General features: G+C 34.4%; 1 protein-coding gene across 2 annotated transcripts in view; it reads right to left on the minus strand.

Moving 5' to 3' along the window:
* Positions 1–1,628: 1,628 nt before the first annotated feature.
* The window catches only part of RP2 (RP2 activator of ARL3 GTPase), a 44,425-nt gene continuing 21,208 nt past the window's right edge, over positions 1,629–24,845 (minus strand). Inside the window, exons 1-3 of one of the 2 annotated variants that reach the window (XR_003003067.1) lie at positions 17,403–18,524; positions 5,344–5,429; positions 1,629–3,967 (exon numbers count right to left, since the gene is read on the minus strand). Coding sequence is in view for 1 of the 2 variants with exons in the window: in XM_024743528.1 (XP_024599296.1) it covers positions 3,884–3,967; positions 5,344–5,429; positions 22,820–22,934 (285 nt within the window). In the remaining variant the exon portion in view is untranslated. Of the gene's footprint in view, positions 3,968–5,343; positions 5,430–17,402; positions 18,525–22,819; positions 22,935–24,845 lie in introns of those variants that run through there. The other variant, XM_024743528.1, reaches the window with a different exon arrangement.

The following is a 24,845-nucleotide window of genomic DNA, read 5'->3' on the forward strand; positions in this document are numbered from 1 at the left end:
AGCCTAACAAACTGACCTACAATTGACAAATGAAAGTACATCAATCAATAAGAGAACAGCACTTAAGTCTTAACAGCCTCTTATATGTGTTTTCTCTTATTCAGTTGCCTATTTGTAGGTGGGTGTATGGCTTCACAACTGAACTCCTTTAAAAGATCACCATACTACTTTGCTGAGCACAGTAATACTTAACATCCATAAAGCACCATTTCAAGGCACTTTACAAACATCAGTTAATTACTTGTCGCCACTTGCAAGTTACTTTTCATTAGTCCAATTACTAGTGGACAGATTAAACTGAAATGGGGAAGGCAGACCCCAGAGGGAGGATCAGAGCCGAGAGAAGGATGCTGGGGGCTCCCTGCTACCTGTGAGCCTGCTCCCTCAACATCTATTTATAGGTAAGAACCTGCCCTGACCAGGAAAGCACCAAAACACTAGAAAAGGAAAAAAAATGCTGCTTCTGAACATCTTGCTGGAGTTTGCCACTAAAAGCCAAAACGTCACAAATGTCAAAGGAGAGAGATGAAGTAGTGTAAAGGTTTACTGCCTCCCTAGCTGAGTAGGACCGATTGCCACCCTCTTCAAACACTCAACCAAAAAAGGAAACCAAGTCAACAGTGAATGACTCCATTTTCACAAAAAAAGTTTTCATTATTAAAATTCAAATGAAATGTGGCTTTTTTTAGTGTTACACTTTTAAAGGATAAAATATTTTCTAGAATGGATTTTGAAGGAGTAATCATACCTTAATTACAGTATCTTCTCTTCCTATGTAAAACAGAGTTAAATATGACCCTTTTATTATTTATTTATTTATTTATTTATTTGGCTGCACCACACAGCATGCAGGATCTTAGTTCCCTGACCAGGGATCCAACCCGTGGCCCCTGCATTGGGAGCACGGACTCTTAACCACTGGATTACCAGGGAAGTTCCTAAATATGTCCCTTTTAAAAAGATAAAATCATAACTCACACAAATATAAAATGAAAATAAAAATGAGAAAAAAAAAATGAGAAAAAATTTAAACTCAGCACAGCAAGAATTATCCAATAAGTAGGAAGTAATTTTTGCTACTATCTTGCACAGTTCTGTTTTTTCCCCCAAATGCTCTAAATATACATGTAGAAGCTTTATACGTAGAAATAATGATAATAAATGTTATTTTTAAAACTAACCAATCTGCAGTTTCTCTGATTTATGGGCTGGGAGAGGGAGAAATTGGGTACAAAGGCTGATAAATTTGGTAGCAATTCAAAAATAAGGTCCATTTGTATAAACCTGAAAGTATATCACAAACAATTCACTATTTTCTTAAATATGGAAGAAAAAGATGCCTAATCTTAGTAAGTATTCAATCATAGCAAAACATATCTTTTAACAAAGGGAGCATGATATTGGAAATTCCTTAGATTAAAACAGGTTTTCTACTTCCTTTGCATTTCTCCAGAGTGCTTTGTACACACAACATGGCATACAGTTCATTTATCATTAACATAAGACAGATTAGACAATTTGTTTTACTTTTATCATTAAAAAATTTGTGTCATGATCATATTTTGGTACACGTATGAGTAAATATGTTATAGAAGTGCTCTTCAAAAATTAGTGTTAATTCATTTTCATTTTAACAATATTTATTACAAATCACATTTTATAAACACTAGATAAATTACATACAAAAGCTAGATATAAATATACAGAAGCAAAAACAGCAGTACTATTAACACAAGAGAAATAAGCTAATATAATGTCTAAACATGTATATCTTAATAAAATTACTTAGTTTTCATTGCTAATTCTTTTTTCATGAATTCAAAAGCTATTCAGAAATGAAATGTAGAATACTCTAATTACAATCAAGGTTTAGAATGATAAAAACAACAACCATAGCACTACTTATTTTTAAAAAATCTCTTCAAACATTCAGAAGCAAAGAACTGTCCTGAAACACAAATTAAACTTGGGTAAAAGCTCTTATCTAACTGAAGAGTATAAAATTTTAGGCTTTGGTTAATAGATACTAAATTTAGTGGAAAATTTTAAATTAACATCTCCCTTATATGTAATATTCCTGAGTTTTTGCTAAAATACCATAGGTAAAATAAAGAACTCAATTTACAGCGTTGTATAACATTGTATTATATTTTTGAAAAACAAAGTATTGTGATTTTTTAAACTGTGAATAATGGGATTTAATAATGTAATTATGATAAGAATATGTTTAATTTAGCTTACCTATGAGAAAAATTAATGTCCTCTGACTACTACTTGGCAAAGCTCATTTGTAAATTATGATAAAAATTATATTAAACCCATCACCAATTTTTATTTGTATCTTATGAATTCATTTTGATTTAAAGGATAGGTTAAGTAGAATAGAATGCTCTTGTAGAAGACCCAAATGATACAATGCTAATACAAGGTGAGGCACAGGGTAGGTGGTCAATATTACTTATTAATTTAAAGTGAAAAGTCTTTTAATGTATTATTTCTGAACATCGACACACAATTCAATGCAATAGTTGTAAATGAATCTGAAAATATCCACAAAAATATTTTCAGTTTAAACACGAAAATACATTGTTAGTAACAATCATAAGAGGAATTTTTACAAGTGATTATTTTCAGCTTTAGTTTTATCAAAACATAGTTAAATTTAAGGTTCCTTTTAAAAATAGACCTATGAAAGCTAACTTCTGATTAGCTGCTCCGTGTGGTGTAGATGGCAGGTTCAGTCCCTTCTCACAAGATCAGCCTATCAAGATCTTCTGATTACCTTACGTTACAACAAACCCCTTAAAACAGAGTTTCCCCTGGGCACTGAATCGATTTGCCTAAGGATTGGTCCAAGAATGTGGATTTTTAAACAAGTAGCTCTCCCCTGCCCCATGGTAAATTATTACGGTCAGGTTGATCTGGAAAATAATGTTTTAAAGCAACCAAAATAATTTTATCATACTTGAACATTGATTGATAGAAGTGGGATATCTAATTAAAATCAAATTTATCTAGCTTTTTAATAATCTGCATAGCTTATCACTATGCTTAAGTATTTCTTACCTAAATGTTGCAAGGCTTTGTTTTAATTCTAATAGCTCATAAGAGCTGATAAAACAGTGATCACCTTTTTGAACTGCTGGTGATTGGGCTTCTATAGTTTCAGTGTTGCATACACCTTTTCTTACCAGGAAGCAGAAGAGTCATCTAGCAGTTGTATTCAAAAACTAAACAAGGTGGAATTTATTCAAATAATCATACTACTCACAAAGTAGTCTTTAAACAGCTATACCAACATCAGTTAGTAGAGTTACTTGCAAAACTGGTTATCAAATACCTATTAATTTAAAAATCTTAATTTACGAAGTATTATGTCAACTCTGTATACAAAATTTCATTTGCCATATTATGCAACTAGGAAGCAAATATTTAACTGGATGTATATACATGAAAAAAAATGCACACAGGTTCATTCTAACTGATCTGCTAGTAACGAATCCTTCTAAATTAAAAAAGAAAATAAGCAATGGAATATATTCTCAAATATCATGGAGTACTGAGGAAAGTGTAAATTAGAGATTTGAAAGAACATTTAATTAGGACTAAAATCATGAACTGTTAGCCACTTCTATTTTCTAATAACAGTATCATATGCAGAGAAACAAAACCTACAAGCTCACTGAACTGGGTTAAATGTTTTTTAAGCTGATTAAAACTACTTAATTTAAAATGAACTCTTTTTGAAACTCAAGTAAATGATGCAGTATTCAAAAATTTATTTTAAAAATGACTTTAACAATTTTAGCATCAGTAAAAAAAACCATTGCTAATACACAAATTGAAAAGGGCTTAAAATCAAGTCCTTGTTCCACATCGCACTTCATATTCCCATTTGTATATCAGCAAAGTTGTAGAAGCTGTCTACATCTCCAGATGCCGCATCCTTGTTTTCTGATACAAACATCTATGTTTAACATAAAAGAGACAAAAAATACATGCTAGTAATCCCCAAATTCCAAAGCCCACGTTCTTCACAGAATAGTCACAGGCTTGCTATTTAAAAGAAATTCAAGTACATCATTTATAATATTTGTGGATTTTCTGTAGAATTCATGCAATATAGTTTCAAAAGCTATGATGTAATTGAGCTTTTTTAAAAGCACTTAAGATATAATTAAGATCTTTGCTTTCATAATACTTAAGTTGTATTTTATTACACTTGGAATTTCAGTTTTTAAAATATGTAACAGTCAATATTATGAAAGCTACGAATAAAGAGGTTTATTTAAAGAACTCTTAATTTCTTCTATTTTCTAAATAAGAATCTCAATAGGCTGAGAAGGAAAACTTGAGATTATCTTTTTCAAAGCTGCTAAAGATATATTACTAATTTTAAATTAACTATTTTCCAAACATCAACAAAGCAGTACTCAATAGAACCCTTCAAAAACAGCTTTTATAAATGTCAGCCAGAAATTAGAGGAGACCTGGGTTCTATTTAGCTTTATCATAAACTAGTTGTATGATGCTAACAATTTAATAAACCTCTCTGGGCTCAGTTTCCACATATGTAAAATCAGAAAGTTGGATTAGATAATCTTTAACTCATTCAGGTCTAAAAACTCCAAATCATATAACCGTTTTCTCTCTGTTTCCTTTTCTATTCAATCTGATTTGCCCTCTCCCTTAGTACTGTTGTGATGATAAAATGAGACAAAAGACAAAGTACTCTGATTTATGCAAATTCAAGGGACCATAAGCCAAATCAGACTACAAAATCAAAAATTTCCTCTCAGATATTTATCAAAAAAACCCAGTTATATATACTCATTTAGTCCTCTTATAATGTTTGGTTTTTAAGCTATATTAAGTTATTTAAGTTTGAAATTTTCAGATACAGCAACCTCATCAACCATATCTAGAAAATACCTACATGTAGTGATTTCTAGATATAGCTCAAGTTCAAGTTTTGATCAAGTATTACTGAAGCAAATGAAAATGAACACTGGGCAATAGGATTGTCCATCTAAAGTATACAATCTTAGAGATATAACATTTTCAACATATCATTACTTTTAAAAAAGGAAGAACTTGGAGACATTTGGTGAGACATTTGACTTTAGAAACATGTATTATTGAAGGTTTTTAATAAGTAGATACTTACTTTGTAAAGTTTTAAGCTATTAAAATTTTAGTTTGGCAAGGAAAAACCAAAGCTTACTTCCCAATTATTTGCCATAAATTCTAAAAATCATGATGTGCTGAAAATACTATTTAATTGTAAGGAAAAAGAAAGGAAAGAAAAGGTTTGAATGAAATACAGTCAATAAAATCTTGTACCTTGGTCCCACTGAATATCTCATTGACAATAAGTTGACATCCTTCTACAGCGCCATCTCCATTGAACTCCAAGGCAATAACAGGACCTATAAGCAAACCCAAGAAGTGTTGTCTTAACACGAATATAAATCTATTCTCAAATTAATCTTTTTATTCTTCTCTGAAGAATCTTTAGCATCTTCTTTGGGGGTAAGAGAAAAGAAAGAAGGGAATAGACAGATGGGACACGTCACTTCAGCTACTTCCTACTCTAATCATAAAACAAATTAACATAGAGTCTCATCACATGACAAGTAGCTTCAGTGCCATTATAGGACTAGTGTCACATTTTTAAGTGTTGTAAATAGTCTGGCTTTTCTGGTATTCATACTTCTACGAAAACCATAGAAAGTACAAAAAAATAGTTGATAAAATGACAAATAAGGTCAGAAGCTATTCAAATCATTTTGCTAGGCAGCCAGTCTTGCTTCCAACTCTCCTACTCACCAGCCAAGTTCTGGGCCACCAATAATGAAGCTAAGCCAAGTAGGAATTGAGGCCAGGCACCAAAAGTAATGACCATCTGAAAGTATTTTTCTTGAATGTGCCATAATACTACATTCTAGAACCAACGACCAAGTTTTATTTTTTAATTCTCTGACCAGAATATTTGTGCCTCCTTTCCCATACTTAATTTGATTACTTTTAAACCACTTGTACTTTAAATCTGGTACAAAGATTCGTGATTCAGTTTGCCTTGGATTTAAATGTAGCATTGGAACTACCGGTGTCAAACTGTTGGCAAACATGGCTGTAAGTGAGCCAAACAAAACAAGCCTTTCAATTCAATTAAAATTTTTTCCACTATCACTATATTCCTAATAGATTTGCTTTTTATCTCCTTCGGTAATGGAGAAGTCCTGACCTCCAGGAAATTACAAATTTCTTAAAAAAGACATAAATCTAGAATCCTGCAGCCTGTGGAACAAAAGCCACATTCACAGAAAGATAGACAAGATGAAAATGCAGAGGGCTATGTACTAGATGAAGGAACACGTATGGACACCAAGGGGGGCAAGTGGCAGGGTGGTGGTGGTGGTGGTGTGACGAATTGGGCGATTGGGATTGACATGTATACACTGATCTGTATAAAACTGATGACTAATAAGAACCTGCTGTATAAAAAAAAAAATACAATAAAATTCAAAAAAGACATAAATCTATTAAACAATATGGAACAAGAGAGAAAAATGAAGTATTAAGGAATGAAATACTAAGGTGAATGTAGTCATGTGCCACAGAACAAGGCACAAGAAGGAGAGAAAAGGCTTGTGATTTAATACAGACAACAAATATAGAAAAGGCAGGATATATACAGTCGACTGTACAATTAGATACAGAGAACGAGTTAAAGTATGAGTTTTGCAGTATCACAGTATATAGATCAAGATGGGTACTGAGTAAAGAAAAGAAGGTAACTGGGGAATATTTACTCAGAAAAATGGATGATTCTGTGTCTGGGGCAAGAAATGGGTAAGATCAACCTCGAATATCATGTTGAGCCAAAAAGCAATGAGGCTATCAAAGGCCAATAGGGTTTTATCAAAAGGATACAGGAGCCAGCTTGAAGAGGCTCCTAATGACCAGATGAGACATGGTGAGATCAGAAGGAATAATGCCTGCAAGTTATCAAAACATACTGAATATATAAAGTCATGAGCTCATAATGATATTCAGAAGAGACACAAACAAAATTCACTGGACACCACTATAGGTTGCTAGGGCACTGACTTTTTACTCTGAAAATCGATGCTTAATTATTTCTCCTTTATTTACTCTGCTTTTCTCATATGAAGCATATTTCAAGTTAGCCAAACAGCTCAGTGTACAAGAAGTTCTGTTAACATCTATTAATAAATGCAGAGGTAATGACACAATTTGAAAATGATCATTCTGAAACTCCTAATAAAATAACTGGATCAGGCAACAATCATCAATGGCTTTAGCATCCCATAGGGAAGACTGACAGGAAACTCTACAATAAAAAGACTGTCACCACCTGAGCCTAACAATATTGGCATCACTAGAAGTACAACAATCAAATATTATGTGCCTTCTCATTATAGGAAATAGTACCACCTGTGAAATATTCCCCCCAAAAGACTAAACCTGAGTGTAAACAAGGCTTTGATTTAACTTCTAATCTACAAGAACTATAGAGGAACAAATTAAACAAACCCATGCATACTACAGGACAACTGACCACATTTCTTTTACAAGAGGAAGGCACGAAACAAACAGGGGAGGGGGAACACCTGTTTCTGGTTAAGAGCGATATAAGATACAAAACAACCACATACAGTGAGCGAGTGGGCCAGTTTTAGATCTGGATCAAATTAACTGTAAAAATACATAAAGAATGTTTTTAGACAATTAGGGAAATTTGAACATGAACTAGTTAGTTGATGATATTAAGACATTGTTAATCATGTTAGACGTGATAATACACCCCACTTAAGAAAACATTTATGTAGCTGTCAAATTGTTATGGTATAATCTTATGGTATATAAAAAATACCTTAATAAAACTGTTATTAGAAAGCATTCATTTTTAATTTCACTTTGTTTAAGACACATACTGAAATATTTAGGGATGAAATGACAAGACATATCAAAATTTGATTAAAATATTTTAGCAAAAAGGAGAATATATAGATTATTTTTTAAAGTATGGCAAAAGGTTGATAAAACTGGGGGATGGGTACACATGGGGTCATTGGAAGCTACTTCTGAGTAGAAACAGTACATTTGGAAATTTGCAAAAAAGAGTTTAGAAGGCATTTCAAACCGAATAAATATTGAACTAAAAAGAAAAATTTGATAATGTAGGGTTTCCAGTTTTGCAGAGAGTAGAAAGTTTGAATTAAGGTAGAATGGAATATGCTTTTATTCAGGATCACTAAAAGAAATACAGTAGATACATCTTTTAAAGTCAGATATTTATTACTGAAAGTTCCTGTATTCTACAAAGACAATATAATCGAGAATTCAGAAATACAATTTTGGTAGAATTACCCAAGTATGTAACTTGGTTGCTATCCTTTGAATAGGATATGAAGAGCTTCCAATAAGTGACTTAATTTGCCAACAAAGAAACATCAACAAAAAAGGTGGACAAGTGCATCAGTTTTGATTAACATGTGTGGACCCTAAATTTTAAAAAAAACTACACCACCAACAATGCGCTTTTTAAGCAGTTCTATTTGTCTCTCTATCTAATGATGAGGACTACAGTTACTTCAAAGTGCTTACTTCAAGTGACTATTTCAAACTGAATTATGAGGTCAACAAGATCACTGGTCATGTTTTTACTGTTTTAATGTGACTGTCTTATCAAATAGCTTGCAGTAGCTTTAAATCTAAATATTTGAACTGTCATGAAAAAATTGTGAGACTTCGAAGTAAACAAAAAAGATTTCTGGATATCCTATCTAATGAACTCTTCTGTGTTATTTAACATGACCTTGGAACAAGTCACTGTCACGTCTCAATTAGGTTACAGCAACAGCCTCCCAGCTGGTCTCTCTGTTTCTCCCTTAGAGTAACCAGAATGATAAAAGCTACATTTTAAAGGGACCATGGCATTCATATGCTCTAAAACCTCCAGTAATATGTCTATATTTTTCTTATTTTTAATTTTTCTAAAAATAACTGACAGTTTAAAGTAATAATGTGAACAATGCATTAGGTGTTTATAGCATATGTAATAGTAAAATATATAATAGTGACACAAGGATGGGAAGGAAGGTTTGAGAATATGATGTTATTAGGTCCTTATATACTACAGGTGATGTGGTATAATATTATTATAAGGTGGACTCAAATTATTTAAATATGTATACTGTAAAACCTAAGGTGACCATTAAATAAGATTTAGGAAAAGAGGTATAAATACTAAGTCACTAGGGGAGGTAAAATGGAATCATTAAAAATACCCAATTAAACAGAAAAAGAGGTAACAAAAAACAAAGAACAAATGGAACAGAAAGCAGCTAGCAAGATGGTAGATATTGATCCAACGATATCAATCCCTTTCAATATGAATGGTGCAAACACACCAGTTAAACACAGACTTCCCTGGTGGTGCAGTGGTTAAGAATCTGCCTACCAATGCAGGGGGTACAGGTTCAAGCCCTGGTCCGGGAAGATCCCACGTGCCGCGGAGCAACTAAGCCCATGCACCACAACTACTGAGCCTGTGCTCTAGAGCCCACAAGCCACAACTACTGAGCCTGCGAGCCACAACTACTGAAGCCCGCGTGCCTAGAGCCCATGCTCAGCAACAAGAGAAGCCACTGCAATGAGAAGCCCGTGTACCGCAACGAAGAGTAACGCTTGCTCACTGCAACTAGAGAAAGCTCGGGGGCAGCAACGAAGACCCAAGGCAGCCAAAAAAAAAAAAGACAGAGACTGTCATATTGGATTGAAAAGCAAGAACCAACTATATGCTGTCTACAAAAAATTCACTTTAGATACACAGACTTTGATAAGTTCAAAGAAAAGGGATAAAGCTTTATGATGAAACACTAACAACCAAACAAAAGGTGGAGTAGCTGTATTTCAGACAAAGCAGATTTTAGAACAAGGAAGATTATCAGAGACAAAGAGGGACATTACATAATAATAAAGGATCCTTCAAGAAGACATAATCCTAGATGTGTATGCACCTAACGACAGAGTTTCAAAATTCACAAGGCAAAATCTGATAGAGTCTGAAAAAAGAAATAGACGAATCTACAATTACAGTTGAAGACTTCGACACTCCTCTAATTCATAGAGCAAGTAGGCAGAAAATCAGTAAGGATATAGATGACCTGAATAACGCTATCAACCAAACCGACTTAGTGGACATTTATAGAACATTTCAGCAAAGAAAAGCAGATTATATATTCTTCTCACCTGCACATAGATTATTCACCAAGATAGACTATTCTGTTCCAGAAAACAAGCCTTAATTTATTAAAGAAAATAGAAATCATACAACGTGTGTTTTCAGACCATAACAGCATTAATCTAGAAATCAGTAATAGAAACACATCTGGACAATTTCCCAATGTTTGGAAATTAAACATTATACTTCTAAATTATCCATGGATCAAGTGAAAAGTCTCAAGGGAAACTACTACATCAGGGGTCAGCACACTTTTTCTGTAAAGGGCCAGATGGGAAATATTTTAGGCTTAGTGAGCCATACAATGTCTGTCACAACTAATCATCTCTGCTGTTACAGTGCAATAGCAGCAAAACATAATAAATAAAAGAATGAGTGTGGCTATGCTCTGATAAAACTTCATTTAAAAAACGTACAGTAGGCCATACTTTGCCAAACCCTGAATTAAATGAAAATACATCATATCAAAATTGGCAGAATGCAGCTAAAGCAACACTTAAAGGAAAATTTCTAACACAAAATACATATACAGCCAATCCTCATTATTTGTGGATTCCTTATTTGCTAATTGCTTACTTGGTAAAATTTATTTTACCAAATAGGTAAAATATTTTACTGAAAATCAATACTTGTCTTTTCATGGTCATTCATGGACACACACAAAGTGGCAAAAAATATGAGCTGCCTGACATGCATGTTTCCAGGTAAATTTGAACAAAGTGATGCTCTGCTTTCTTGTTTCAGCATTCATTCTGTAAACAAGTGGCCTTTTCACAGTCCATCTAGTGCCACATTTTTATACTTTTTGTTGGTAATATCAGTGTTTAAAATGGCCTTCAAATGTAGTGCTCAAGTACAGTCTAATATTCCCAAGCTTAGGAAACCTGTGATGTGCCTTACAAAGAAAATGTCTGTTAGATAAGCTTCATTCAGGCACAAGTTACAGTGCTGCTGGCTGTGTGTTCAATGTTAATGAATCAAAAACATATCTAAATGAGGTGTCTTTAAACAAAAGCACACATACAACAAGGTTATACTGATTGGTTGAAAGAAATGTTGTGACCAGAGACTTGCAGGAACCTAGCCCTGCATTTCTCCTAGGAGTAGCAATTCAGTACTCACTGATTCAGTGTTCACAGCAACTTTATAGAACAGACCTACTGTGAATAACGAGTATCACTCTATTAGGAAAGAAGAAATCAGTAACCCAAACTTAAACCTTAAGAAACTAGAGAAAGAAGAGCAAATTAAACCCAAAGCAAATGAAAGGAAGGAAATAAACATTAGAGCAGAAACCAATGAAACTGAAAAGAGAAAAACAATAGAGAAAATCAATAAAACAAAAAGCTGTTTCTTTGAAATTATCAATAAAGTGATAAACCTCTATCGAGGCTAATGGGAGAGGGAGGGGCCTCAAATCACCAACAGGAGTATAAGAAGGACATCACTACTGATCCTACATACATTAATAATAAGGAAATACTATAAACTCTACACCTATAAATTTGATAACTCAGATGAAATGAAACAATTCCCTGAAAGACAAAAACTATCAAAATTTACCCAAGAAGACAAATATATCTTAAAGAGCTCTCTATGTAATAAATAAATAAAATGTATGGCTAAAAATCTTTCCCCCAAGTCTTCAGGCCCAGATGGGTTTCACTGGCAAGTTCTACCAGACATTTAAGGAAGAAATGATACTAATTCTCTATAATCTCTCCAAGATCACAGAAGAAGAAGGATACTTCTCAACTCATTTTATGAGGCCAGCATTACACTAATATCAAAGCCAGAGAAAGCTACTACAAGAAAAGAAAAGCACAAACCAATATGCTTCATGGACAAAGATGTAAAAATCTACAATAAAATATTAGCAAATTGAATCCAGCAATATATTAAAGGGATAAAACATCATGATCAACGGGGTGCATCTAAGGAATACAAGGTTGGTTCAACATTCAAAATTAACAAAAGTCACTTACCAGATTAAATGACTCAATAATAAAAAAACACGACCATCTCAATAAATACAGAAAAAGCATTCAACAAAATTCAACATCATCTGTGATTAAAAATCAACAGGGACTTCCCTGATGGTCCAGTAGTTAAGAATCCACCTTTCAATGCAACTGATGTGGGTTCAACCCCTGGTCGGGGAACTAAGATCCCACATGATGCAGGGCAACTGAGCCTGAGCGCCACAACTACTGAGCCTGTGTGCCAAAACTAGAGAGCCTGCATGCCACAACTACTGAGCCTGCATGCTCTGGAACCCACACACCACAACTAGAGAGAAGCTCATGTGCTGCAATGAAGAGCCCGTGCACCACAACGAAAAGATCCCACGTGCTGCAACTAAGAACTGACACAGCCAAGAAAACCCCCCAAAACAAAAAAAGCCCTCAACAAACCATGAATAGAATGAAACTCCCTCAGTCTAATAAAAGGTATGTATGAAAAATCTACAACTACCATCATTCTTAATGGTGAGACTGAACACTTTCACCCTGAGATCAGAAACAGGGCAAGGATGTCCTCTTCTCACTATTCTACATAGCATAATAGTGGAAGTCCTAGCTAACATAATAATGCAAGAAAAAGAAATAAAATGCATGTCAAAGAGACAGAGGAACTGACCTAAAAGAGCTCCCAAAGGCTAAACTGGAACAATTTGATAGTATTGGACTATAACCCAAAGAATAAAATACATATCTATGAGTCCCTACTGATAGACATAAATGACTGAATAAATAAATGGGAGAGAAGGGACAAATCTTTCTTACAGAATTCCAAATAATGTATGTAGATACTCCCCTCTCTAGGAGGTGGAGCTTAATTCCCTCTCCTTGAGTGTAGACTGGTCTTAGTGACTCAACTTCCAAAGATCATAGAAAGAACTTCCAAAGAGTATAGAAAGGGGAAAAAAGGAAATTTACAGTGTTCAAGAAACCTGGCAGATACCACCTGAACCAAGTCACTAAGGTCAACATCACCAGCATTAAGTCATGTTGCTATCATGTGCCCTATGATGTGATGTGATGTGACGTGATGAGAAGGGCACTTCACCTCTTCTCCAAAACCCATAACCGCAGTCTAACCAGAGAAAACACCAGGCAAACGCAAACTGAGGGACATTCTACAAAATAACTTACCAATACTGCTCGAATATTTCAAGGTTATGAAAAACAAGGAAAGACTAAGGAACTGTCACAGATTAGAAGAGATTAAGGAGATATGATGACTAAATGCAATGTGGGATCTTGGATTGAATTCTGGAACAGAAAAAGGACATAAGTGAAAAAAACCCGGTGAAATTTGAATAAAGTTTATAGTTTGAATAAATAGTATTTTACCCATGTAAATTCCTTAGTTTCAACAAATGTATCATGCTTATGTTAACATAAGAGGAAGGTGAGTTTCAAAACTCTCTGTACTACCTTTGCAATTTTTCTGAAAATCTAAAATTATTCCAATATAAAGAGTTTATTTTAAAACAAAAATGTCTAGTAGATTCTCACCTCACTCAAACTAGAAGCCACAGTCTCTACAGTGGCCTACAAGGCCCTATATAACCTGATTCCTCCTTTACTACTTCTCAGATCTCATCTATGTTTGTTGAATAAATGAATGAATGACCCTCTAAAACAAAGGAACCCAAATCTGACTAATCATCAGAACCATCTGGGGAACTTTTAAAAATGCAGATTCTAAGGGAATATCTCAGAGATATTTGAATCAGTCTTTCTGGGGTGGGAGGTGGAAATTTAAATCTTTAACAGCACCCCAGATGGTTCTGAGAATCAGACAGATTTGGAAGATTCTCAAGATGAAAAACACAACGAATTCTCTCATTTGGCTGTCAAATAGCTTCATTAATTGAAAGGAAATAATTATGACTACTTTAACTGAAGAGGAAAACTTAGAGACTCTAAAGTATAAACTATTTGAAATAAAAGTGAATTTTCAAAAGAATAAGTCCATCCCCCTGCTAAGAACAGTGGTTTGCAACTGGGAGCAATTTTGTCCCTCACGGAGCATTTGGCAATGTCTGGAAACATTTTTGGTTGCCATAACTGGGGCAGTGTGTTATTGGTACCTAGTCAGTAGAGGCCAGAGATGCTGCTAAACATCCTATAATGTACAAGACAGCCCACCACAGCAAAGAATTATCTAAAATGTCAACAGTGCTGAAGCTGAGAAACTCCTCAGAATGACTGATGGCCACTTTTACATAAGGACCCAGTCCATCCAACACCTGCTGGAATATCTCCACAGACAGCCTGCTCATTATTCTACATCAATCAATGCACTATTGGGCAGCTTAAAATTTTCCCCCAACTTTTCTTTTGAAAAATTCCAAACATTGTAGAAAAGTTGAAAGAATAACAAACATCCATTTGCTCTTCACTTACACCCAGCAAATGTTAACATTTGGCCACATTTGCTTTGCCACACACTATACACATATACACACATGCACACACAGACATGCACAAACACACACTTTTGTTTTGCAGGGCCACTTGAAAATAGCAGACATCATAACGCTTCAGCATGCATCTCCTATGTAACCACAGTACCACTATCATACTTAAGGATACAACAATAATTCCAAAATATCATCCTCAAACTTCCCCAGTTGTCCCCAAAATGACTTCTACAGCTTTATAGTTCACCCCACCCTAATCCAAAATCCAATTAAGGTTCACTCCTTGCATTTAATTGTTGGGTTTCTTTTAATCCAGAACAGTCCCCCATTGTTTTTGTCTTCCAGGACATTGTCTGAAGAGTCCTAGCCAGTTATCTTGTAAAATGTCTTCTATTTTTGATTTGTTTCAGTTTCCTCATGGTGTCATTTAACATGTCTCCAGATCTCCTTTCTTTCCTATAAACCAGAAATTAAGTCTTGGCTCGATCAGATTCAGGTAAAATATTTTTGGCAGGAATACTTCATAGATGATGATGTGTATTTCTCATTGCATCACATTAGGAGAAATACAATGTCAGGCTGCCCTGCCATCAGTGATGCTAAGTTTGATCACTGGGTTAGTGTGATGATCATCAAATCTCTGCTCTAAAGGTATACTTCCCATTTGAATTAGAATGTATAAGTATCCTACTTTTTATCAACTTTTACCCCAATTGTTTTAGCACCCACTGATAACCTTTGTCTGAATTAATTATTACAACAGGGGATAGAAAATGGTGATTTCTGAAGTCTAACATTCCTTCTACGTTTATTAGCTCAGAGTATTCTATAAAGAGCAGAAGAGCTTTCCTTATTCCCTCTCCCCCCGCCCCCCCTTTTTTGGGTGCTTAATACACATTTATTAACTGAATACATTCAATACTGCTGATTTTTCAAATTAGATAAAAAGCATGGGCTGATGAGTTTTATGGAGGTATTTCTCAGATTATAAAAACAACTTTTAAACAAGATCTGTGACTACTTAGATGAGAAACTGATTATTACTGTGAGCCAATTTGGGGTCATGGAGAAAGGGTCATTTCAAGCTAATGGAAGAGTGCCTCTCTTAATAGAGGATAGGAAGCTTCTAGATCATGGGAATGTCTAGCAGTCATTCATGATATCCGTGTAGACCATATAGTTAGGTAGATTCCAAGCTGGCTGGGCACGCTGGTCCATAGTTCAGTGCCAATTTCCTCTCCCCTCTTTTTTATTATCACTATGGATGCATGGATTTCTATTGTTGTTTAATCAATTCACTTCATTATTGTTTTTGATGCTCAAATTGACCCAAATTTGGCCAGTGGACACTTCTTGAGACTCCTTCAAGCTGGCTCCTGTGACCTTTTGACATAACTTCATTAGTCTTTGACCACTTCCTATGGACATCTCTGGTTTTAAAAGCTGTTTATATGATATTTATTTGCTGAAATTCCTATAACATCTGTCCATTGGTTTTGGTTCTACTTTTTTCAGGAACAGAACATTTTATTTCTTCCATGTGGAATGTTATGTGACTTAAACACATATTATGGCTGGGTTGGAGCAATTCTGTGAAACCGCTTCACTAACATCACACAAGTATATAAATCATTAATTTAGGCCTACTCATATGCTCACTTCATCCCTAATCCTCACACTTTAGGATGTCTATTACACACACTTATTACTTAATTCAGTTTCTGAAAGCTGCTGAGAGTTTAAAGATTTGTTTCCAAGGTTTCATCAAATTTTCCCATATCAAAATGGCTGCATCAAAGGAGCCGGGTCATAATTTCCTATATATGATCTGGGATAGATTCATGCACCGGTTGGAGCCAGTCCTTGGTACTACTAGAATAACCACTAAGGTATATGAAATACTGTATTACTACTTAAGGGCCGAATTGCACCCAGCATTAGTTATTAAAGGTATCCTAACAATCCTCCAATATTTTCATACAGGTTTTTGCAGTTTATTACAACTTATTTATACATAAAGAGCATGTAAATGCAGATGTGCCTTCTTTCTAGGGTATATCCAATCAGCATTACCCATTACCATATATATTTGCTCAGGCCAGTCAAGAAAAGCCTGATGAGCCTAGAGCAAAAAATGTCCCTGCCCTAATAGATGAACGGTACTCTGTCTTCTAGAATACATAGAGGCAAATAGCAACACTTCAGGAGGGCACAGGAACTCTAGTTCCTCTGTTTGTAGACATATTTCCGGTATCTGACAACTTAATCAGATCATGTTAAATACACAGAATAGTATACAGTTTTATTTATATTTCTTATTCTTTTTCCAGTATGGTCAAAGCACACTGAAGGCAGAAAGAATCCTTATCAAGTGCTTTGTAACTCTGGGCAGGGAGAAGGAAATGGTCACTCACTATAGTACAATAATAATAATAAAATAATTTAAAATAATAAAATGTGACTTTCAAGAACGAAGGTGACAGAATAGGGAAAAAAAACCCTAATGCCTAATTTCTAGGTGATTACATATGGCTTTTCGAATGATGTGAAATTTTGACATTTCTGAATAGTAATAGGAAAAACATAAAACAAATGACAAAGAGAAGACAATGTAAGAGAAATACTAAAGTCAAGAGTAAATCAAATCAGCAGGTCAAGGGAAAAACCACAAAAGTATACCAATCATCCAGAAGGTACCTTTGTTCAGAAGAGGAAGGAAGTCAGGTGCTTTTTCCCGAAAAACCCTTTGAGCATCTTCAGCTTTCATTGATACCTCCTTTGTCTGAACCAGGAAAAAGCCTTTACCAACCAGCTGTGGGAAATAAAATTTCATTTACATTTTAAAATGACCTGAGACTAAAACAATATTTTCCTATTCTATAATTTTTCTGTATAAAATGTAACACAGTGCTCTGATTTTTGTTTTAGTTATAACTGTAATTAATTCAGAGTGTTTGCTATAAACAAGTTTTCACATACACAAGATTCTTTCTTCCAGATGGGTGGTTCTGATTAAGAATTAGTACTGCCACTCCAATAAAGATGTTTAAAAAAAAAAGAATTAGTACTGCCTACTGTTAACAATTAAGGGTCAAATAAATGTAAATTAGCCCTCAAAATTTTAAACTTTATTTAAAAAATTTTGTTGACTGAAACTAACAGAAGCTTTAGTTTGGTGATACTGTCCAGTGAGAGGAGAATCATTAACTAAAGTATGGTACATTCACAAGATAAAATACCATAGTTTGTTAAATATAACAAATGATAAAAGGGGGAAAGCTTATATAATACTGTTAATTTTAAAAAGCATGATTCAAATTTATATAGTATAGCACAATAACGCTAGAATACATTTATGGAGTACTTACTATGTGCCAGGCAGTTTTATGTGTTCTACATGTAAAACACGTTTAACCCTCTCACAAGGCAGGTATTATTATTACTCTCATTTTACAGATGAGAAACTAAAGCACAGAGTGGTTAAGAAATCTGCCCATGGTCACACAACTATTAAGGGACAGAGCTGTGACTTGAACCCAATTAAACTGATTACAGACTAAATAAATTAAAATTATTCCTACAAAGACAATTCAAGGTACAGCACATTATGGATGATTTTTAAACTTATTTCTACTCTTCTTTATTTCTACAGTTCTCTACAATGAGTATACATTAATTTTTAAAATAATTATGAAAGTATTTTTTAAAAATGCAAATCGATTCAACCAATTAAAGCCTATTGAGTTTTTAATTATAAAAGTAACAAATAGGCTCAATACAGAACATTTATTTTTTAAAAACATTTAAAAAATAAAAAACAGAAACAAAGAAATATCAAAGATAGACTGGTCTTAGTGACTCAACTTCCAAAGATCATAGAAAGAACTTCCAAAGAGTATAGAAAGGGGAAAAAAGGAAATTTACAGTGTTCAAGAAACCTGGCAGATACCACCTGAACCAAGTCACTAAGGTCAACATCACCAGCATTAAGTCATGTTGCTATCATGTGCCCTATGATGTGATGTGATGTGACGTGATGAGAAGGGCACTTCACCTCTTCTCCAAAACCCATAACCGCAGTCTAACCAGAGAAAACACCAGGCAAACGCAAACTGAGGGACATTCTACAAAATAACTTACCAATACTGCTCGAATATTTCAAGGTTATGAAAAACAAGGAAAGACTAAGGAACTGTCACAGATTAGAAGAGATTAAGGAGATATGATGACTAAATGCAATGTGGGATCTTGGATTGAATTCTGGAACAGAAAAAGGACATAAGTGAAAAAAACCCGGTGAAATTTGAATAAAGTTTATAGTTTGAATAAATAGTATTTTACCCATGTAAATTCCTTAGTTTCAACAAATGTATCATGCTTATGTTAACATAAGAGGAAGGTGAGTTTCAAAACTCTCTGTACTACCTTTGCAATTTTTCTGAAAATCTAAAATTATTCCAATATAAAGAGTTTATTTTAAAACAAAAATGTCTAGTAGATTCTCACCTCACTCAAACTAGAAGCCACAGTCTCTACAGTGGCCTACAAGGCCCTATATAACCTGATTCCTCCTTTACTACTTCTCAGATCTCATCTATGTTTGTTGAATAAATGAATGAATGACCCTCTAAAACAAAGGAACCCAAATCTGACTAATCATCAGAACCATCTGGGGAACTTTTAAAAATGCAGATTCTAAGGGAATATCTCAGAGATATTTGAATCAGTCTTTCTGGGGTGGGAGGTGGAAATTTAAATCTTTAACAGCACCCCAGATGGTTCTGAGAATCAGACAGATTTGGAAGATTCTCAAGATGAAAAACACAACGAATTCTCTCATTTGGCTGTCAAATAGCTTCATTAATTGAAAGGAAATAATTATGACTACTTTAACTGAAGAGGAAAACTTAGAGACTCTAAAGTATAAACTATTTGAAATAAAAGTGAATTTTCAAAAGAATAAGTCCATCCCCCTGCTAAGAACAGTGGTTTGCAACTGGGAGCAATTTTGTCCCTCACGGAGCATTTGGCAATGTCTGGAAACATTTTTGGTTGCCATAACTGGGGCAGTGTGTTATTGGTACCTAGTCAGTAGAGGCCAGAGATGCTGCTAAACATCCTATAATGTACAAGACAGCCCACCACAGCAAAGAATTATCTAAAATGTCAACAGTGCTGAAGCTGAGAAACTCCTCAGAATGACTGATGGCCACTTTTACATAAGGACCCAGTCCATCCAACACCTGCTGGAATATCTCCACAGACAGCCTGCTCATTATTCTACATCAATCAATGCACTATTGGGCAGCTTAAAATTTTCCCCCAACTTTTCTTTTGAAAAATTCCAAACATTGTAGAAAAGTTGAAAGAATAACAAACATCCATTTGCTCTTCACTTACACCCAGCAAATGTTAACATTTGGCCACATTTGCTTTGCCACACACTATACACATATACACACATGCACACACAGACATGCACAAACACACACTTTTGTTTTGCAGGGCCACTTGAAAATAGCAGACATCATAACGCTTCAGCATGCATCTCCTATGTAACCACAGTACCACTATCATACTTAAGGATACAACAATAATTCCAAAATATCATCCTCAAACTTCCCCAGTTGTCCCCAAAATGACTTCTACAGCTTTATAGTTCACCCCACCCTAATCCAAAATCCAATTAAGGTTCACTCCTTGCATTTAATTGTTGGGTTTCTTTTAATCCAGAACAGTCCCCCATTGTTTTTGTCTTCCAGGACATTGTCTGAAGAGTCCTAGCCAGTTATCTTGTAAAATGTCTTCTATTTTTGATTTGTTTCAGTTTCCTCATGGTGTCATTTAACATGTCTCCAGATCTCCTTTCTTTCCTATAAACCAGAAATTAAGTCTTGGCTCGATCAGATTCAGGTAAAATATTTTTGGCAGGAATACTTCATAGATGATGATGTGTATTTCTCATTGCATCACATTAGGAGAAATACAATGTCAGGCTGCCCTGCCATCAGTGATGCTAAGTTTGATCACTGGGTTAGTGTGATGATCATCAAATCTCTGCTCTAAAGGTATACTTCCCATTTGAATTAGAATGTATAAGTATCCTACTTTTTATCAACTTTTACCCCAATTGTTTTAGCACCCACTGATAACCTTTGTCTGAATTAATTATTACAACAGGGGATAGAAAATGGTGATTTCTGAAGTCTAACATTCCTTCTACGTTTATTAGCTCAGAGTATTCTATAAAGAGCAGAAGAGCTTTCCTTATTCCCTCTCCCCCCGCCCCCCCTTTTTTGGGTGCTTAATACACATTTATTAACTGAATACATTCAATACTGCTGATTTTTCAAATTAGATAAAAAGCATGGGCTGATGAGTTTTATGGAGGTATTTCTCAGATTATAAAAACAACTTTTAAACAAGATCTGTGACTACTTAGATGAGAAACTGATTATTACTGTGAGCCAATTTGGGGTCATGGAGAAAGGGTCATTTCAAGCTAATGGAAGAGTGCCTCTCTTAATAGAGGATAGGAAGCTTCTAGATCATGGGAATGTCTAGCAGTCATTCATGATATCCGTGTAGACCATATAGTTAGGTAGATTCCAAGCTGGCTGGGCACGCTGGTCCATAGTTCAGTGCCAATTTCCTCTCCCCTCTTTTTTATTATCACTATGGATGCATGGATTTCTATTGTTGTTTAATCAATTCACTTCATTATTGTTTTTGATGCTCAAATTGACCCAAATTTGGCCAGTGGACACTTCTTGAGACTCCTTCAAGCTGGCTCCTGTGACCTTTTGACATAACTTCATTAGTCTTTGACCACTTCCTATGGACATCTCTGGTTTTAAAAGCTGTTTATATGATATTTATTTGCTGAAATTCCTATAACATCTGTCCATTGGTTTTGGTTCTACTTTTTTCAGGAACAGAACATTTTATTTCTTCCATGTGGAATGTTATGTGACTTAAACACATATTATGGCTGGGTTGGAGCAATTCTGTGAAACCGCTTCACTAACATCACACAAGTATATAAATCATTAATTTAGGCCTACTCATATGCTCACTTCATCCCTAATCCTCACACTTTAGGATGTCTATTACACACACTTATTACTTAATTCAGTTTCTGAAAGCTGCTGAGAGTTTAAAGATTTGTTTCCAAGGTTTCATCAAATTTTCCCATATCAAAATGGCTGCATCAAAGGAGCCGGGTCATAATTTCCTATATATGATCTGGGATAGATTCATGCACCGGTTGGAGCCAGTCCTTGGTACTACTAGAATAACCACTAAGGTATATGAAATACTGTATTACTACTTAAGGGCCGAATTGCACCCAGCATTAGTTATTAAAGGTATCCTAACAATCCTCCAATATTTTCATACAGGTTTTTGCAGTTTATTACAACTTATTTATACATAAAGAGCATGTAAATGCAGATGTGCCTTCTTTCTAGGGTATATCCAATCAGCATTACCCATTACCATATATATTTGCTCAGGCCAGTCAAGAAAAGCCTGATGAGCCTAGAGCAAAAAATGTCCCTGCCCTAATAGATGAACGGTACTCTGTCTTCTAGAATACATAGAGGCAAATAGCAACACTTCAGGAGGGCACAGGAACTCTAGTTCCTCTGTTTGTAGACATATTTCCGGTATCTGACAACTTAATCAGATCATGTTAAATACACAGAATAGTATACAGTTTTATTTATATTTCTTATTCTTTTTCCAGTATGGTCAAAGCACACTGAAGGCAGAAAGAATCCTTATCAAGTGCTTTGTAACTCTGGGCAGGGAGAAGGAAATGGTCACTCACTATAGTACAATAATAATAATAAAATAATTTAAAATAATAAAATGTGACTTTCAAGAACGAAGGTGACAGAATAGGGAAAAAAAACCCTAATGCCTAATTTCTAGGTGATTACATATGGCTTTTCGAATGATGTGAAATTTTGACATTTCTGAATAGTAATAGGAAAAACATAAAACAAATGACAAAGAGAAGACAATGTAAGAGAAATACTAAAGTCAAGAGTAAATCAAATCAGCAGGTCAAGGGAAAAACCACAAAAGTATACCAATCATCCAGAAGGTACCTTTGTTCAGAAGAGGAAGGAAGTCAGGTGCTTTTTCCCGAAAAACCCTTTGAGCATCTTCAGCTTTCATTGATACCTCCTTTGTCTGAACCAGGAAAAAGCCTTTACCAACCAGCTGTGGGAAATAAAATTTCATTTACATTTTAAAATGACCTGAGACTAAAACAATATTTTCCTATTCTATAATTTTTCTGTATAAAATGTAACACAGTGCTCTGATTTTTGTTTTAGTTATAACTGTAATTAATTCAGAGTGTTTGCTATAAACAAGTTTTCACATACACAAGATTCTTTCTTCCAGATGGGTGGTTCTGATTAAGAATTAGTACTGCCACTCCAATAAAGATGTTTAAAAAAAAAAGAATTAGTACTGCCTACTGTTAACAATTAAGGGTCAAATAAATGTAAATTAGCCCTCAAAATTTTAAACTTTATTTAAAAAATTTTGTTGACTGAAACTAACAGAAGCTTTAGTTTGGTGATACTGTCCAGTGAGAGGAGAATCATTAACTAAAGTATGGTACATTCACAAGATAAAATACCATAGTTTGTTAAATATAACAAATGATAAAAGGGGGAAAGCTTATATAATACTGTTAATTTTAAAAAGCATGATTCAAATTTATATAGTATAGCACAATAACGCTAGAATACATTTATGGAGTACTTACTATGTGCCAGGCAGTTTTATGTGTTCTACATGTAAAACACGTTTAACCCTCTCACAAGGCAGGTATTATTATTACTCTCATTTTACAGATGAGAAACTAAAGCACAGAGTGGTTAAGAAATCTGCCCATGGTCACACAACTATTAAGGGACAGAGCTGTGACTTGAACCCAATTAAACTGATTACAGACTAAATAAATTAAAATTATTCCTACAAAGACAATTCAAGGTACAGCACATTATGGATGATTTTTAAACTTATTTCTACTCTTCTTTATTTCTACAGTTCTCTACAATGAGTATACATTAATTTTTAAAATAATTATGAAAGTATTTTTTAAAAATGCAAATCGATTCAACCAATTAAAGCCTATTGAGTTTTTAATTATAAAAGTAACAAATAGGCTCAATACAGAACATTTATTTTTTAAAAACATTTAAAAAATAAAAAACAGAAACAAAGAAATATCAAAGTGCTACCACTCAAAGATGCCACTGCTATATAGGTATACTTCCTTTTTTTTGGCCACGCTGTGTGGCTTGTGGGATCTTAGTCTTAGTTCCCCTAACCAGGGATGGAACTCGTGGCCCCTGCAGTGGAAGCGCAGAGTCCTAACCACTGGACTACCAGGGAAGTCCTGGCATACTTCCTTTTACCCTTCCGGTTTTCGTTTTCCCCCATTACAGAAATAATACATGTTTTATGTAAAATCCATAGAGCTACGAACAAGAAAAGAAAACCCTGCTCTTAATCCACTTCCTAAAAAGAACCACAACTGTCAACATTTTAGTATATATAACTCTCCAGACTTATCTACTTTAAAAAAAAATCAGATACGTAATATTCTACAAATTTTCACTTACTTGGTTGTGAACATTTTCCAACTATTCTACTATAAAATCAGTTTTAATGGTTGATAGTATTTCATTCTATGGCTACGTTATTCCATACCATTTCATCAAATTGGATTCAAACTCAAATCCTTTTCCAGAGCCCTCAATGCTGCCTCAGAAAAAGAGAAACATCCATAAAAATGTAGCAGGAAATTACATAAACATCACTGCCAGATAATGACTGCAAAGTTACTTAAATTATCAGAAACAATCCCACATCTGTTTCTAATTCTCTAGACTGCTCAATACCTCTCATTTTATAGTCAGACACATAAACTGACAAAAGTAAGATGATTAATTCAAAACACTGTTACCTAAAAACAATGAACTATGAAACTAGTGTATTTACTTTGATATTTCACTGCAGACATGTGAAGAGACTCTTTTTCATGAAAATTCTTCTACTTTTAAGCTTTTTTTTTTTTTTTTTTTTTTTTTTTTTTTTTTTGTTTCCGGGGCCCCC

Source organism: Neophocaena asiaeorientalis, unplaced genomic scaffold (genome assembly GCF_003031525.2).
Source record: "Neophocaena asiaeorientalis asiaeorientalis breed wild unplaced genomic scaffold, Neophocaena_asiaeorientalis_V1.1 scaffold243, whole genome shotgun sequence".
In the NCBI taxonomy this organism is placed as follows: domain Eukaryota; kingdom Metazoa; phylum Chordata; class Mammalia; order Artiodactyla; family Phocoenidae; genus Neophocaena; species Neophocaena asiaeorientalis.